The 19,269-nt window shown below is 39.3% G+C and overlaps 1 protein-coding gene across 1 annotated transcript in view; it reads left to right on the top strand.

The window, feature by feature from the left end:
- The window catches only part of cacna1da (calcium channel, voltage-dependent, L type, alpha 1D subunit, a), a 47,684-nt gene that overhangs the window by 943 nt on the left and 27,472 nt on the right, over nt 1-19,269 (top strand). The window contains exons 2-8 of the mRNA XM_026349376.1: nt 921-1,026; nt 11,732-11,871; nt 14,184-14,356; nt 14,825-14,977; nt 15,211-15,404; nt 15,807-15,910; nt 17,346-17,515. Coding sequence (XP_026205161.1) covers nt 921-1,026; nt 11,732-11,871; nt 14,184-14,356; nt 14,825-14,977; nt 15,211-15,404; nt 15,807-15,910; nt 17,346-17,515 — 1,040 coding nt within the window. The remainder of the gene's footprint in view (nt 1-920; nt 1,027-11,731; nt 11,872-14,183; nt 14,357-14,824; nt 14,978-15,210; nt 15,405-15,806; nt 15,911-17,345; nt 17,516-19,269) is intronic.

Below are 19,269 nucleotides of genomic sequence, written 5' to 3'. Positions count from 1 at the left end.
GGTGGGTTTGTTGCTTAAGCAGATGTTGTTAGCACAAAAGTCATCAGATGGAGAGTGGCTAGCGTGAATCGCAAAGACGCAGTTTCCACTTTGTGTGTTTGTTGAAAAAAGTCACCGGGGGATTTTCTACCAGTACACTTTGGAAAATGCAGCTGTCGCCATATCAGGTGTCTGCATGGACTGCGTGCATCAGTGCAGTAATACTGCATGCTTGTTTCTGAGAGTTGCTATTGGACTACTTTGTAATGTGTCAGATAAGTGTGAAATAATACCTGAATCTTTAATTTCCGCTTTAGTTTCTGTGGTGAAGGACGTATTGTAGTGTTTCAGTGAGTAATCAGTTTCAGTGTAATTCACAAGATAGTGTTCTTATTTTATTAGTCAGTGTGTGGATGGCATCTGTGTGAGTTCTCAGTTTATCTTTTGAGTAACAGTCTGGTGAATCTGCATATTGTGATTGAGTTTGGGCATTTTCATAAAAATTATGAAGAGGAGCGATGACACTAACAGGAATATCATACAGTAGTTCCCAAATGTTTTGTCATGGGACTATGTAAAATGAATCCTTGTCCACTTATTACCACTCTTCACAGTTTAGACAACACAGTCTTTTATTCTAATGTGTTTTAGATATTCATAAAAACACATTTTTCCAGGGATGAGGAAGTCCAAACACTATTGGGAATGACTGATGATGTAAACAGATGTAGTGTCAATAAAGTTATAGCAGTTCTACCAGTTAAAACGTGGATCAGAGTGTAGTAAGTGTGAACAGTGTGTATGTTGAAACTTGACATGATAAATAGTGCAGGGTAATGTAAAGTAATGTCGTAACTGGGGAAATTTGTATCCATGTTGTTTATTATTTTTTCTTCTATGTCACATCATTCTTCCATGTTTTCCTTAACTTCCTTTTTCAGGCCATTTGATATCTTTATATTAATTGCCATTTTTGCGAACTGTATGGCCTTAGCTGTCTACGTCCCCTTCCCTGAAGATGATTCCAACTCCACAAACCATGACCTGGTGAGTAGCCTTATATATTTATTGCTTTTTTATCATCCATCCATTTGGTGCGTCTTGTGTCAGTGCTTTAACTGACACTCAATCGTTGTAGAGGTGGACTGGTACTGGCCTGTTTGAGGTCACATCAAATAGTGTGATATTTAAAAGCATTTATTAATTCTTTGTACGATCTTTGTAAGATTATCATACAGGAATGAGATGCTGCAGGCAGACGGTGTCTTCAGTTTATTGCTTTATCTTTCAGATTTGAACTATCTGCTTTGCTTACTCAGTGAAACACTTTGACAATTATCCTATGGTGCTTTATCATGTCATGCTTGTTCAGTACAGTGGTTTTATCCAGCTTTCTATTTTTAGAACATTCTCGTCATTGCACCACTCCGTGCACCTTGTGCGTTTATGTCTGTGTGATGAATTATGGGTGTTGTAGTGTTGTAAGCATTGTTCCACAGCTGAGGATGAGTGCACTCTTCAAAAAAGCACTCACAATGTGGCCCTTATGTGAGCAGAACCTAGCTGTTGTGTTCATGAACTGCTAATACAGTGCGTCTGGAGACATTTGAATGTTCTTGAAAGCTTCGTCTGAGAGCAGGGATAGACAGGTTGGCAACCGTCACTCGTTTACAGCTGTCTGTTACACTTACTGAACTTGCTGTGGGAGATAAGCTTCAGCTTTTGGTTACAATAGCATCTGGTCTAATAGCAAAGTAAGATGTTCTGCTTTCCAGTTTGACCACATGTGGGGTGACCTCAGGGTGTTTGTTAACACAGCAGTGGTGCATTAGAGGAAAGTGGGACATTACAGTAGCTGGTGTCATATTATGGACGATGTGTTGCCAGGTTTATTTTGAGGAAAAGAGCGTGATTATGGAAACTGGAAGAAAACTTCATGACAAGAATCTGGTCAAATGTTGTGAGGCTGGTTGGATTCCGAAGAACATATTGCTGATGCTCCCCTAATATGAATAAAACTCCTCTAATATATTTGAGTGTTCGTGCAAGACTGGAGTAGTTACTATCTACTACTATGTAACGTATTGACACACACACCAAATCTATATTAAGATTTATAAGAAAAAGTTTTTTTCTGTGGTGGGTAAACAACTGTTGAGACAAATCTTTACTCTTTCATTTCTGTATGTTTTCCTGATATTATAACAAAGACACGTGTAGGCCTTTACTGTCAAACCAATAGTATTTAACAAGGAACACAAAGCCCGTTTCCAAAAAAGTTTGAAAGAAATAGCTCTCAACACAAAATTGCAAAGAATTTTGATCTTTTACCATCTAGTATAGTACATAAATTTGCAAATAGATTCAAAGGCTCCAGGGAAATCTTAGTGCATAATGGCCAAGGGTGGAAGCCACTGTTGACTGTGCATGACCTTTGATCTCAGGCAGCATTGCATGAGAAATTATTAAGCTGCCATGATGAATAAGCCAGCAGGGGCTTTGGAGTACTGTGAAAGACAGTTGTCACAACTCAGTCTGCCGCTGCATCCAGAAATGCCACCTGAAGCACTAATATGAAAGGAGAAAGCCATACATAATTTCTGTGCAGAAACACAGCCAAGTTCTCTGATGGACTTAAAGAGACGGATTCTGTGGTTGGTTCAGCCTATTTTTGTGAAAAACGGCTGTGAGGTTCTGCACGCCAAGGAGGAAAATGACCATCCACACTGTTGTCAGCAAAAGGTGCAAAGTCGGCATCTGTGATGGTTAGAGGGAGGCATCATGGGTGACATGCGTATATGTGAAGGTGCCATCATTGTGGAGGCGTTTATTGGGATTTTAGAGAGGCATATGCTGTCATTTAGGCGATGTCTTTTCTTGAGAAGTCAGCGGCTATGTCAGCAAGACAATTCCAGGCCTCACCCTGAACACACTGTAACGTAATGTACTGGCTGAGTAAACAGGGAGTGCTTGTGCTTGACTGCCTGCAGTCCAGATATGAATCCTATTGAAAATGTGCAGCGCATCATGAGGAGGAACATCAGACAACTGCAGCCACGGACTGTTGAGCAGCTGAAGTCTTGTATCCAACAAGAAAGGGCAAATACATGTATTCCCCTGGCAAAACCGCAACAATTTGTATCCTCGGTTCCCAAACCATTAAAATCTAGAATTAAAGGGAAAGGCGATTTAAGAATTTTAAAAATTCACTCAAGTCAAAAACACAGAATTATTTTTCTTTGTGCTTTTGTCAGATAAATAAAGGTCTGAGCAAATTATCAAACCACAGATTTTATTTTTAAGTAATTTTAGTAACAACCTAAACACACAACTACTGAGCTAAACAGCTCTCAGTGACAGATGTCACTCGGTAATGTGTGCCCACTGGCCACTTGGTATAACTGTACATATAGGCATTCTTTCAGTAAACCTAATAGTCTGGTAAAACTGAATTTAAAAAAGTATTACCACCTTCTCTGTGCTTAACTGCACAATACAGTGTATGTGTTTTGGCTTACAGGTATTATACAGCCAGCTTCACATTGCTTGCTCAGGACTTTGGTTTTAATTCTGCAGTGTCATCATTAAATCAGATATGTGAAAAATGCAATTTTTCCCTTTTCAGCAGAGGTTAAACAACAGAATATTTGTAGACCAGGTGTGCCAGCTTGGCCTTAGTTGTTCTACAGAACTCATGCTGTACTCACAGGAGGAGTACTGGAGAGAAAAATGCTGAGCCAGTTTTGCTGTAGCAGGTAAGACTGTAGTGAATATTGCCTTTCTACACCGCTCTGCTCTGCTGCCACACAGGCGGACTGAGGACTGATATGAAACCTGAGTTGCGATGCCGAGAGGTGTAAAGCACGGATCAAATTCTATCACAAAAGAGCAGAATCATGCAGGCTTGTACTCAGTGACATATTTAAATGTGGTATAACTTTCAACACACAGAGATACTGTAACAGAAAAGCTGACTTCTAGGCTTGTAAATGTGTACACATTTAGTGTTTTGTCAGTTAGCATATTCTCAGTTGACATTAATTCCTGAAAGGCAAAAATACTGATTCTGTTCATTTGCTTGTGCCGCCCTGTGTAGATAGTGTCTAGCTGCTGCAGAGAAGCTGTGAGTTAGAAGAGTGCATTGCTGCAAAGTCATAGAGGCCTTAATAGCATGAGTCTGCCTGTCTTGTTAGTAAGGCTTGGTTAAATGCAGCAGCTCATTATAAATAGAAAGCAATTTCCTCCTCAGGCGGAACACAGGGCAAAAGATTGGGGTCCTGCTACCACCAAGAGGCACAAATGAGTAACAGGATGTAGCGAGCACACACATACATGAGTGCACGTGAGACAACAAACCCAACAGGACTCACAGTCACTCTGTCATTTTTTTTCATCCCTGTCGTGCTGCTTTATATTTTACAGTAATAGAAAGAAGTGCACATACAATCCATTCTGCACGTGACTGTGTCTCCTCTGCATCCACCTTGTCTAGGGGACAGACAAATAGTCTGCAACCCTCCTGTCTTTGCTTTAAGGTCATTTCTGACTTATCTATCTGAGACTCAACACCCCAGGCAGCTCCTGCTGAAGGTAGCTGAGCAAAACAATGACCTTTTCATGGTGAATATGATTCATACATCTCATCCTTCGTAAGGCAACATGCAGTGAATTGCGTCTGGTATCATGTAGTGTTTGCCCGTATCACTATTATTGCATAACTCCGGAGCCGCAGAGCTATTTATTTTACTGGGGACAAAAGGACACAAACATGTATAGGCTGAAATGTCCGCACACAAACTGATATCTGAAAGATCATTTGGATGCCAGCTGAGAACTCACAGTTTGAATCAGTTTCACATTCATATGCTGAATGATTTCATGTAATTGGACTGATGAACACAACCATATGTTCCTGCTACATGCTGCAGATGTTGGTGTCTGGTTTGTTAAGTATCTGGATTTTGGTAGATTTTAATAATACCCTTTAATACTCTTATGGCAGATGGATGCTAGTCTTCTCGTAGTAACACAATATAATGTTACTGTGTTTACTATGAAACACAACCAGACAGAACAGATCATTCAGGGACATTTTTTACTGACATGAAAAAGGCTTTGTAGAAATATGTCACTGCTGCATGTGCTGGACAATTTTATGTTAAACTATCGTTTACCTTTGTGGCATATTCTATTTAAACTTACTTTAGCCATGCAGTCTATAAACATCATTTGTCTGTCAGCAGGCAACAGAAGCTCCCGTAACAAGATCAAATACAAACCTACTAATCACACAGATCTACAGTATTATCAGTAACTCTCTGAAACTCACATTGACACTTGCACAGTTTAACCATTTTAAATTAACTCTCAGGCCTCTTTGCACAACAACACGTGCAATACTGTTGTAAAATACACAGTGTGAAATTTACAAAAAACAGCAACAACAAAGAAGAAGAAGGCAATTCTGATGGTAATGCTGTACATGAAACAATACTACAGTGTCAAACTGACTCAAAGCCCATGTCTGTGGAGGGATCATAATGGCCAAGTGCTTCAGTGTGATAACAGGCAGCTGAAAGGCATCCAATACAATGAACCTTGTATTCGCTGGTATCTGATAATGTTGTCAGTGATTTCATATCATCCTCCATGTTGCCTTTTCAGAATATTTTAAGTATGTGCATATTACTGTCATACAAAAGAATTACAATTCTGTTAAGGTTAGATTTGTGATAAATTATGGCATTCCTCTACATTAACTGCTTTAATAGAATCATTCTGTCCAACTGTATACCAAGTTAATCTTTTGCAGAAAACACAACAATAGGAACCCATGACAAGAAAATAAATCAAGTTATCTCCCCACTTGACACAGTTCTTACGCATCTGTTGTTATGAGCAAACAGAATTATACATAAACACCTATAAGGAATGATAATATTAATATGTATTGATCTATCTTTGAACAGATGTTTGTGAATTTATCTTGATTGATTATGAGGGTCCATGTTAATTTATCCTTCAAATATAAATTCAATGAAATATCTGTCTATGCACGGGGAGTTGTTGGCATATATTTCCATATGATAACCGCTGCAAAGGTTCATTAGTCTGTGTTTTGACTGCACGTTCGTGTTGCAGAAGAGTGTAAGTGTGCACACGGTGAAACAGGCTGTGAGTGTGTAATGGCTGGCACAAGCAGCAACGTCTGGACTGTGGAGTCCCATAGAGATGATTGTAGAAGTATGTGTTTAGTCACTTAACGTAACTGCTCATTTGTGGCTCACACTAGCTCTGTCCCTGCTCGTTATCTTGAATGTGTATTTCTGCATGTGTGTGCAAGTGTGAGAGCATGTTTGTTTGACTGAGGACGAGACAGCAAGAGAGAGAGAGAGAGAGGCAGAGTGAAGAGCGAGTCAGAGCTGTGTTAGCTTTGTGTGGATACTGTGTGAAAGTGCAGCCATGATAAAGCACAACGGCAGCGTTAGTGTGTGCGTTAAGCAAGACTTGTTAAAGGGGAAGTTTTTGACACGTCACATTCTAGTATGTACCATATTGTGGTTAGATCGCACACTTGCACTTTTCCATGAATTAACAGTTAGTTATTATTGAATTAATAATAATAAATACATTTTGTTTATCCCTAATTTACAAAGAGAATGATTGGCTCACTTAACTTTATTGCACTAAAACTTCTGGATGATTTTTAGATAAATGTCACATATCTATGATGAATGTCTTCTCTCAGGTGTGGGTTCTCCACCCACAGACAACTGACAGTAGACCAAAAGACCGCAGTCAGTGAGCGCTTTGAGCATACGAAGTGGGACACCAGTGTTCTTCTCTGTTGTCTTTTGCTTTCTTTGCTTTGAAGTCACAGATTTGTTGGGTTGTGGTATACTGTGAACTGGTTTATGTTTATCATAAATATAACACTACGCAATCTTTTCACATTGCTTTTGGTGATCACCTAATCAGTACCTCATGAAGCAGAATTAGATGTGCAGCGTGCAGCTGAACACCTGAAGTATGGTTTATGGGATCTCACTTGAATATCAGGGATCAGTTCTTTTGTCCAATCACAGATACACTTTGCAAATTATAAAATATGCAAATTGTAGTCATTTGTATTTGATTGTGTTGATATTGATTTTGACATGACATTTTTGAGTGCATGGGCTTGACTAAAAAGCTTTGTTCTCCACCATTAACATTGCATTTGGTTGGATGGTTTTGCTAATGAACTCTGTTCCCACTTTAAGAACTAAACTTTAAAGCCTCTATACAACTTCAGCAGATTAGATGCTTGAGGCTACTCTGTACATCTCTTGTTGTGTTGTAGATGTTAGCTCTAAAACTGTGTTTATTTCTTGGATTCTTACACCTGCAGCATTTTACACAGTGAAAAAAAAAACAATACAGCTACTTCACAATACAGCAACTACATCAATGTTCAACTGTGTATAGATCCTGGAACTTTAGGGCAAAACCAAGTGATACCAGCCACCTTGTGCAACATACTGTATATTCAGTGTGATGCTTTCTTTCCTTGTGAAGAAGTGTACTTGGTAGTGTGGTTATGACCTGCACTTGGAGTGTTTTTGTTGGCAGTGTGACATCCACATCCTCACACAGCTCCTGCCCACAACCACAGCGCTTCACACACACACATAAACGTGTGTAGCCACATACAGTACACACAAAGACACATACTGTATATACACTCCACATACAAAAACACTAGCCCAGCTATAGACAAGAACGACAAAAGAAAATAACCACAGCAATACAACACAGCAGTTGCAACAGATGGGTGTTTATGTTGCATTTTGTCATCTAGTTGCTGGATTTCAATTTAATGCATTCAAGTAGAAACAAGGCATTTTGTCATTGTCACTGCTGTTATTGTTTAATTGTTGGATGTAGTCTGTGTGTTATTACTTAGCAACCAAACAATTTAAATGCAGCATGCTTTTATTTCACCTTACTGATGGGAAACAACGTATCATGATAAATGAACATTGCTAAATTAATATTTAAGTACTGTAGTACAAACTGGCAATGTTTCAGTGTTTTATTAAGAGATGCTCAAGATAAACCGCATGCATAACACACACTTGAACAACCATCCCAATATAGACCGCACACTGAAGCACACTTTTTATTGTGCAAACCTGCAGGAGTAGGCGGTGAAGAAGCTCTAAATGCTGGCTGCCCTCACCCCCCTGGCTTGGCTGGATGGCACTGACTGATCTATATAGACAGGGGAAGTAAAAAGAGTTAGAAAGAGATGGAGAGGGTGTGGAGGAGGGAGATGCAGCAGGAAAGTGATGTGGGAAGTCCTGCAGAATCTGTGTCTGCCCATCGTGTGCAGATCCAAATGGCATTATCACATTTCTGTGACACTCAGGAGTTATCTGCTCTCAGACTGTCCCATGGCTGAAAACTGCAGAGGTTTTGGTTGGTTTCACAGTTACATATTAGCTGTGTTGTGTTTCCCGTGTTTACTGTGCATTGGTTCGTTGGTGTTGCTTCTTATAGCTTGTTGTGTTTACTCTGCCTGTAAGCGCTCTGGTTGCACACACATATCAAACATTCATGATCTCACCCTGACTCATGTGACGATGGGCTTGATGCCACACGCTCATATGTTCTATACACTCACATCACATACATTAACACTCAGGTGGTCATGTAGAAATATTTTATACACCTGCAACTCAGAAATACATTTTAGTGCGGAACATAAGTAAAACCTTATGTTTTCTGTTAACAAAAGGAATATATGTTCAATTTCAGCAGAAATGACACAAAAACATATTTTTATCCTTCAAATTATCCAACCTACAACATCCTGTCCAGCTTTGTGACTCCAATATTACTAAATCTTTTATAGTTGGGTTCAGGCACTCACAGCACTAGGTGAAAGGCAGGAAAGGACTGTGGGCTGGCTTAACATCTAGATTAAAATTGTGAACATACACAGAAATGCTTTTGGGCCAGCAGCATAAGCCACGTGGTGACAGTGTGAACAAAAACAAAAATTTAAATAAAATGTTTTACAGGTTTCAAGCGTTACTAATTCTATGGGATATGGTCAGTTTTGTGATTATGGTAGCAATACCAACCATTGAATCAGTGTTGAATGTTTAATTGTATTTTTATTTTCTCTCTTTATTAGTAAACACCAAATTAAATGAGTGATTTTCTGTGTGTAGTGTGGTGGAAGATGCACAAGTCACACAAGCATGCATAGACCCTGTGAATTCGTAATAGGTTTACATCAGCACTGTCGGCCTGGCTAAATCATATGTCGAGTTATGTAGGAGAATGCATGGTTCAGCGGGTTAGCATCCTTTTGTCACGGTGGTGACCTGAGCTCTGCGAAAGTGTCAGATGAGTAGAGTTGAGCCACTGATCCTGTGACAGAGAGGAACCTGTACAATGCCTTGTGGTGTCCTGCTCATCATGAGTTGTATTACATGCTGCATGTGTGTGTCTGTGTCATATGCATATAAAGTTTGAGCAAAGGAAACATACTACAGTAAATCTTTACAGCACAAATAAACTAAAATGAGTCAGAGATATTTATGGTCATCCCCAAAGGCCTCTCTCCTCACTCTCTTTTCTCTGTGTCATTCTCTCTCTCTCTCTCTTTCTTTCTCTCTTTCTTTCTCTTTCTATTTTTGCTAACAGTTCAATGTGATCATGAATGAAATAAATTGCTGGTTAATTGAGAGGGAATGGTTATCATTTGTTATTATATTTAACATGCTTTCGTGAACCAGGAAGTGGCAATTTGCACAGATTTACAGTCACTCGGAAACTAAAGCTGTTCTGACTTATTACATGCTGATTTTAGTATTGTTACAATTGCTGCTCAAGTGCTGCTATACTACATGTTCCACACCTCAAAAAATATTGGGTTGCTTAGTTTCAGTTCACAACGAAAATATGTTTACATCACTAATATGATGACAGGTACAGTATACGTACAGAAGACGTTCTGTATAAGTTTGTGTATTTCTATGTACAGTATTAACCAATAAAAACAAAGCCTTACTGACATCAGCAGATTGCTGCAACAGCAGTTCCGTGTCTGTCCTATTTGTCTGTAAATGCCTCTAAAATTGTTCACTTGTCTCTTTGTCACTTTCCGTCTACCCTTGTATGAATCGTTCTGTTCCTGCTGCTCCCTGCAGCCTGAGCATGCTCTGTCATAAAGGCAGCAGCCGTAAGCTTAATTCAACCTTTTACTTCACCAACAAAGAGGTCCATGTCTCTTTTTTTGGGCTAAGTGCTTCTCACAATCTGCAGTAAACTGTTGGGAAGACGAGCCCTGCAGTCCACAGTGATTTTGCATTTATGTTGTCTGCAGAGAACACAGAGCAGGGGTTCAAGGGCTCCCTCAGGCGGAAGAGGCTATTATATATATTATAATGTGGGTGTGTGTAGATGTGTGTGTGTGTGCGTATTTGTCTATATTGTGTACTATAAGAGTCCAGTAAGTTTCCCATGTGAAAAGTTAAATGGCTGTGTCTAATGTATTCAGAGAACAGCTGCATTGACAGACAAATGTCATAAATGTCGGCCTGTGTGCAGAGTTTACATTGACCTGCTTCATGCATAAAGAATTAGGAGGGCCCGCTCTGGTTTCATATCCCCAGGGAGGTCCTGGGAATGTCCTAAAGAGCTGAGTCACTGTGTGGCGTGTCCAGCTTCAGCTTCTCACACATCTCGCTGCACTAACATGTGCGTATCACCTTTATCTAGCAATGTGTACTTTTGTTGTCAGCTTCACTTCTAGCTGACCTTAACCTCATGGCTCAATGTTCCAGTGCTCTGTCTTTGAAACAACTGGAGAAAGGCGCAGCGTTGAGTTACATCACTGACTGTAAACCCTATATACCCTCTAAAAACATCTATTTTCTTTTCTAACTCCTGCTTCTGCTCTCTCATAGTTTTAGCCTTTTTGTTTACAGCTCTTTGATGCAGATTTCTCTTCATTTGTTCGTCTTCTTCATTTTTTTCTTTCACAACGGCAAATTGTTTAGTTGCAGAAGGTAACTGTCAGAAAAACACTGCTGCAGTGCCAAACAACCTTTTCCATTTATTCTCAGCATATTCTCAATGATTATTCCTATCATATAAAAACGTGCATCCTGCAGATTTGTAGGCATTCACATGATGTTCAGAAGGTCAGCGGTCAGCTGTGCATCCACTTTCATCTTTGAGATAATTCTGTTGTGATAAATAAAATTGAATTGAAGTAAATGAACATGATGCATTTCAATATAACGACACCTCCTTTGTATGCTCTACTTCTCTTAGGTTGCTTTGCTGCATCAAATCAGACTTAAATCCCAAAGTTATTCTAAATAAAGAGAAGGTGTTTCACTACTTTTACTGGGGTTTAAATTTCAAAAACAGTTTCTCATATTGCCGTGGTCTTCACACAGCCCTGTGGATATGTGCTGAGACAACTGTTGGAAAATGTGAGAACTAAATCAGTTGAGAATGAGGTCAGCACAAGGTGACTGTTACTGTCCCTGGCATTTCTACAGGAAGTTACTCCATCGACCACGTTCATGAATTGTGTTCATCATTGTCTGTGTTTGCTTCTGTATCTCCTTTACTGTCTGTGTTGACTACCCAACTCATGATTTTAATACGTGCTTACGCTGTGGTATGATCATTCATTATGTCTAATTCTAATTTAAAAAATCTGTTGTTCTGCTTTGTGTGTCTGCAGGAAAAAGTTGAGTATGCCTTCCTCATCATTTTCACAATTGAGACCTTTCTAAAGATTATCGCTTACGGTTTGGTCATGCACCAGAATGCATATGTGAGAAACGGTTGGAACATGCTGGATTTCGTCATTGTCGTCATAGGGTAAGTCCTGAAGTTCACGTTTTCAATTACTTTAGTAAACCTATGTGTCTGTCTAGAGATCATATCAGATGTGTTCGTAAGATTTTCATTATCTTTCTTTGATGTTAGGATTTGAACTTTGATCTCAGTTTGACAGTAGCAGTTTACTGTGTTTCAGAGTGAGGCAGTCAGTGTTAAAGTTGCTTAAGCCTCTGCTGTGAGCAGCCAAGTGCTAATGAAGACCCTCATACACCCACAGTATATGACCCAGAAAAGACAGAGAGAATAAATCAGAGCTTTACCACCACTGGAGTGAGTCACCATCTCCATACTCCATCTCTTCTCCAACACTCCCTCCCTTCTTTCCCTCTCCTCTGTTCGACTGTCTTTCGCTCACACTCTCCCGTCCTGCTCTGCGTTGTCTCCGCTGCTCTGTCTTATTACTTCCCCCTTACATTTTGATGTTCAATCAAATGGTTGTATTTTATGCTTTACACTTCCCCACCTCACGCTGCCCTCCTATCTCCTGCTCACTCTCCTTTCGTTATCCTCATCCTTATCACACCTTTTCTTTCCTCTCTGCTGTCTTCCTTCCTCTCTCTCCTTCTCTTTATCTTTCCTCTATACACACAGTCCAGTGGGTAGCTGGGTCAGAGCTCGGTCTGCATGCAGCAGCAGGGTTGATCTGTCATGCAGTCACTTGCAAAGACGACTGCTCTCGCTGTGAAGAGTGACTGTTGCTGCTAAATCACTGAAATAAAACGTCCAGATCCTGATGTCAAAATATATCTCAAAATGGCACTGAAACAGTTTCTGTATGTTGTGTTTGTGTGTCTTGTATTTAAACATTATAGCAGGTCTGATTTAAGAGAAGTTAGAAAAATTGAGTATTTAGTGAAAGCTGTGTTTGATTTTAGTTTTTTTAATTCATGCTCTCCACAGAGACTCATTTTAGTGTCTTTTACCTAATTTACTAACTTTATTGCATAGTTAGAAACTAGCTGGTGAGACAAATACTGGTAAGACAACTGGTGAAGATCAAAATAGACCTGCAAAAAGACTGACTTTTGGATCGTCATGTTGGTGGCCAGGAGTTATTTCAATTTCAATAAAATAAAATGTATTATTTATTATTTTGCAGGTTTAAATGGAAGCATGCACACAACACTTACAATTCACTCCCATTTTTAAAAGACAGCAGCATGGTGTATAATGTAAATATAAAGAACACGATTCATAGTAATGGGTCTAACATGCACAGTCCCTGAGTCTGTGGGTCTTTTAATAGTGAGATAAAATATTGACACACATAATCTTGTAGTTGTAAAGGAGCCAGATGTGCACCTTTATAAAGGTCGTTCTCCTTAGATATGTGCAGTAAATAGATGTCGATATATGAATGAGGACTTTTTAACATGAGTGGATGAGTAATAAAACCCGTGGCAGGCGGTCGGTCTTACAGCCGTGACTCACTATAACATAAGTCTGAGCAGACTGTGCCTATAGGTCCTCAGAGCTCCTCTCAGCTCTTATTGGCAGCGTCATTCACTGCTTTTAGTTACTGTGCTTTGATGTGATGCATGTTAAGATGATTTCCCCTTTTGGCTAGGTGAGGAAGATCTAACTGATTGTCATGAAGTGTCCTCTTTAATGATGAGAGATTCTTTCAATTCTTTAATGCTTTGTGACGGCAGTGGGACACCCACCGGTAGTACATTTATCAGCTGTATACTAGAGTTGTATTTATGTAATTTCAATTTAATATGTCAGAAATATTAGCCAGTGAATCTAAATATGTGTTTGGTAACTTTTTATATATATATATTGACATCAAAGTGCAAGAATATATGTAGTACTCATCTTAATCCAACTGCATCCTGGTGATATCAGTATGGTTTGTGGGTGGCTGTAGTCAAAACTGATCACACTTCTTACAAAACAGTTTTACAACCAAAAATTGCTTCAAGGAATCCACAGTAAAATAAAAGACACAAAGAGTTTCACTAAGATTTAGTGTGAAGACACTAAAAGTCTGAGTAATGAGCTTTAGAAAAGCAAGATGACAAATCTTCAAACTCATTACAAAAGGAAATGATATTAACATTAACTAAGCTTGTGTCAGAAAATAGCATTAAATGCACAGTACAGTTTCCCAGAACATCAACTTAAAGTTCAAACCTCAATAATATATTCAGTGTAGGCTCAAACAGTACACTACATAACAAATGACAATTGGCACATAATCGTTTGGAAATGGGCTGAAATTGTTAATCAATGATTAAAATACTTGTGATTGATTGTGGGTGTGATTTTTTTTCCCTGTTTTCCGACAGACTTTTCAGTGTTGTCTTGGAATTTTTGACCAAAGAAGACAAGGGGGAAGGAGAGGGAGAGGAAGACCATCCGTCGATGCACGGACATGGAGGTAAACCAGGTGGATTTGATGTTAAAGCCCTTCGAGCCTTCCGTGTGCTGCGACCCCTGCGGCTGGTCTCAGGAGTACCCAGTAAGTAGTGAGAACTGCTGAGCACCACATACACGTTGTTAACCCAATGTAAACTAAAGCATAAGACTTACGCACCACACATTTTTTGAATATGCTGTTTAACAGTTTTAGTTCTTCTTCAAGTAAAGCTAAACTAGGATTACACATGACAAGTCCAGATGGTCTATGTGCCATCCCGCAGGACTGTTTTTCAAAAATCTACTCCACATCAACATGAGCACCCTAGAGTCCTGAGCTCTAGGTGCAACGAACTCAGAGTAAACATTCCTGACATATTTATGAAATACATGTGGTTCAAGATGTACTGAAATTAGAATAAAATCTGGCAGTACTGATTCGCAAAAGAGAATGAACCTACAGAATAAAAAACTGAAGAAACTCCATATTTTCCGTTCCATGCACTCTGCACACACTTGTACAAAGTAAAGCCATTCTTCATATGATGTGTCTATTCTCTATTTTGTTTAGGTTTACAGGTGGTGTTGAACTCCATCATTAAAGCCATGGTCCCTCTCCTTCACATTGCCCTCCTAGTCTTGTTTGTCATTATCATCTATGCTATTATTGGCCTGGAGCTTTTCATCGGAAAAATGCACGCAACCTGCTATATTGCTGGCACAGGTAATAAATCAGCCTTTTAGTCACTGTGCATTTTAAGTACTGTAACGGGCAATAGATTTATCAAAAGTAGCCTGACTATCTGTAAGAGATAGAAGTTATTATTTATTATTGTTTAAATCATAATACATAATGACAGAAAGCATACATTCTTCAATTTTCCACCATCGTGTCTCGTGTTTTTTACGTCATACACTCTGATGATGTCAAACTCAGATTTTTCTGTCTTTCTGTAGATGGGCTGCTTGAAGAAGAACAAGCTCCATGTGCGATCTCAGGGCACGGGCGACAATGCCCCAATGGCACAGAGTGCAGAGAAGGCTGGCAAGGTCCCAACAATGGCATCACCAACTTTGACAACTTCCTGTTTGCCATGCTGACAGTGTTTCAGTGCATCACCATGGAGGGCTGGACAGACGTGCTGTACTGGGTGAGTCCCTCTCTCTGTCCTCACAGTTCAGTAACCTGCGACTGTCACACACCCTCAGCCTTAAATGTCTGTTCGGATCAGACACGCAGCGGTAATGCGACTGACATTCTGATGATGAAGCTGCTGATAATTTCCTGAGGCAGTTCTCATCACTCTGATTTGATTGATTGACTAAATGATTGAATGCATTCAACAACTCATCTAACAATATGATGCCATCCTGGCGCTACTCAGCATTTCTGCAAAATCCCTGTTTTTCTTCTTCTGTAGACAAGCTACCATTTAACTTGTACTCTGTTCTTCTTTTCTGACAGTTTCTAGCTTTAACGGCTTATTTCACTCTTTTCTTTCTCTTTATTCTTCCTCTCTTGCCCTCCTCTGTGCTGATGCTTGTTCCTCCAGATGAACGATGCTATGGGCTTTGAGCTTCCATGGGTGTACTTTGTCAGTCTTGTGATCTTCGGCTCCTTTTTCGTTCTTAACCTGGTTTTGGGTGTGTTGAGCGGGTAAGCACTTTCTTTTCTTTACAGACAGAGAACTTCTGCTTGGTTGCAGGCCGGAGGTTCTCTGTTTTTGTCTGTGTTTCTGCCTGTTAACCGGTTAATTTTGACTCCTATAGGTTAACGACGCCATTGGATGGGAAACGCCTTGGATTTATTTTGTTAGCCTGATCATACTGGGCTCCTTTTTCGTGTTAAACCTTGTGTTAGGTGTGCTGAGTGGGTAAGAGTCAGTGAGTGCAGTGGTTTTGGTGTGCAAAGACTGTATGCTGTGGGTTGTTGTGCACCTTGGCACTGCTTTCTATGTTTGAGAAGTAGATGTAAGTTACTGATGACAATCTTCCTACATACATTTTGAGATTACCATTTTGCCATAAATGCTTTCTTAGGCATTCTTCTCTGACCTCCGTTGGCATCACGTTCTTTCCATGGCAACTGCAAAGTGAGCATTTCCTCCCCCACTCCATCCCCAACCCAACCAACCTCCTGAGACAGAAATTAATCTTATTCCTCGCCCTTCACTCCCTCTGCGCTCCTAAGCTCTCTCAAACCCCAGTTTGCTTTCCCAGCTCTGTGGAGTGGGGGTGGGGTATTACAGTACAATTAACTCTGGATGGTTGACCAGCCAGCACAGCCTGGTTTTTAACAAGCCAACAAGGTTAACTTAATCATTAATATGCAGTTCAGCCAGCTGCTTGAGATTGTCATTAGTTATCTGCATTAACTTTCTAAATGCAGTTTTTATCTGTATCATCTAGTGTCTTTGTTTTTGGGTTAATTTTACAGTGTTGTTTTATCATCACAGCCTAAACACATATTTTCCTCTATATTGACAAAATCCAACCGTGCACTGAGTATCTAGTATTTACATCTTGTCCTCCTAACCGTCAAATATCGCATTTTCCACAGTTGTTGATTCATATAATCTATGGATTTAGAGGCTGTGCAAATGTTGCATGTCTCTTGAAACCATCTGTCTACCTAAATTGCCTTTTCTGTATGATTAAGATGCTCGCTTGAAGGATATGCTACTGTACTGTTGGGTCCTAAATATAGCACTGTGTTGTCATTGGAAGGCGTACATCTCCCTCCAGTGGCTAGGGCTCAGAAACTCAGACACTCTTACATTTTAGTCAACCTGAAACATTCAGATTAAAAGCCTTTGACTGAAGTATGTGAACATATACAGTACAATACAATATGGAGTATGATCATATACAGATAATACATACACAGCATATGTTCATTTAATGTGGTAAATGTGTTATTATTAGACTGTAGTGTAGACAAGGTCTGTATTTTCATGTTGTGTGGAAAAATCTCTTTGTTGTTTGCTGTGAGTTAGTAGTTCCTCTTTGTGTGCGTGTTTTTGGTTATTTATTTGCTCCTGTCTATTTCTATTGTTTGCATGTTTTGTTTATGTGTCCTTCTGCAAACCCAGAGAGTTCTCCAAGGAGAGAGAAAAGGCTAAAGCTCGTGGAGACTTCCAGAAGCTGCGGGAGAAGCAGCAACTGGAGGAGGACCTGAAAGGCTACCTGGACTGGATCACTCAGGCCGAAGACATCGACCCAGACAACGAGGATGAGGCTGATGAGGAGAGCAAGCGCAACCGTAAGCACATTCTCCTACTCCCTCCTTGATGTGGTTGAGAGAAAATGCTGCGCTTCAATCACAAGAACACAGAAGACTGAAAGTGTTCCTACCACATTAAGGAAAATATTCAGGAGCATGGATTATCATTAGTTTGGAAGGATCGTGATTTCTGCATCTATAACAAAGCCTATTTTAATATAACCAGGAAATGTAGTATGTACATACACTGGCAAGAAAAAGTCTGGAAATATCTACACACTTGTGTGTTGGTTTTATTTAATCAGATGGTTGTAAATGGATCACAAAACACAAAAACAGCAATTAATTTTGAAGCGCAGTTGAACACAGAATAATTTATTTTGCATGTTAAACTTGCTGCCATCGCTGCAGTAACTGTCTGACTGCCTTCTACGGGTCAGTGTTTCAGTGTTTGCAGATATTTAGGTGTGATTTCCTTCCAGTCTTTCTGCAGCACTTCCTAAAAGTCTGCTTTGCTGGATGGGCAGCGTTCCTCAATTCTTTGATCCAGCTTCTCTCACAACCGAGATGGGGTTCAGATCGCTTCACTGATGTGAACCTTGACTTGTGTGAAGGCAGACCTTTAATAATAATAAGCTTCCTTTCTCAAGATGAACATAGATTGATTTAATTTAATTAATGAATTCTAATTTACCCTGACATAGACATGTCACTGTCCTGATGGAGGAAGAGAAAATCTAAACTTATTTTAACTTTTTTTTTTTTGCATAACCAAGTTACGACCTAAATTTCTGAAAAAAAAAACCTAAACAGATTTTTGTTGCAGATAACACTTAGTAGCAAATGGTACTTATCTTGTAAAAGGTAATTATTGTTTTAGATGGTTTGCCTGCTATTTAAATTGGTGCAGTTGAATGAGAAACATGTTTTCTGTGTTTTGATTTCCATTTTATTACATTTAACTCTAAAAATACAATAATGTTGTGGTAATTCCAAACTTTCTCTTGTAAATCTGTAGCATGTCATAGTGGGAGAAAATATTATTTCTTTGGAGCTGAAATATTTATCCCATCTCAGATAACTCGTAATTTATTCTGGTGTCACATGTAAAAGATCAATTACACTACAAAACATAACATAATGGAACAATATTTATGCTGTTGTCTGGCCTACATTCAGGCAGTAGATCACGTCATTGTTTCTCAGCTATACACAGAAACAATGTATACATGTACACATGTAAAAGGTGTTTGTGTGAGGTGATTTTGTCTCTGCCCTTATTTATTTTAATGTACTCCTGTTCGTTTATTGTTGCTTCTCCCACCTGTCTTATACAGAGACAAGAAAACGTATGTGAACCTTTTTGAATTTCATGGTTTTCTGAATTAATTTGCAATAAAATGTGATCTGATCTTCATCTAAGTCAAGAGTAACAAATATAATGTGCCTAAAATAATAACACAAAAAAATCTGATCTTTATGTCTTTATTGAGAACAATTATAAAAACTTCAATGTGCTAGTGGGTAAATGTAAGTGAAAGCTTCTTTCGTGGTGTCCTGCCATAGACGCCCTGCTAGTTCAATGTTTTACCCAGTTCCAATGATGACTTCAAGTCTTTGGCTGTCTCTCAGAGTTGTTTCATCCCCTCATTGATGAGTGTCAGATGAAGATCAGTTCATGTTTTATGACAAATTAATTCAGAAAACCATAAAATCCCTAAAGGTTTAGATATGTTTTCTTGCTACTGTACCTCATGTATGAAGTTAGTTATTTCCTCTCTAATTAGTCTAAA

The sequence above is a fragment of the Anabas testudineus genome, chromosome 5, assembly GCF_900324465.2.
Source record: "Anabas testudineus chromosome 5, fAnaTes1.2, whole genome shotgun sequence".
NCBI classification, from domain to species: domain Eukaryota; kingdom Metazoa; phylum Chordata; class Actinopteri; order Anabantiformes; family Anabantidae; genus Anabas; species Anabas testudineus.
The sequence above is the reverse complement of the archived record's forward strand: the minus strand, read 5'-3'. Positions and strand labels throughout refer to the sequence as shown.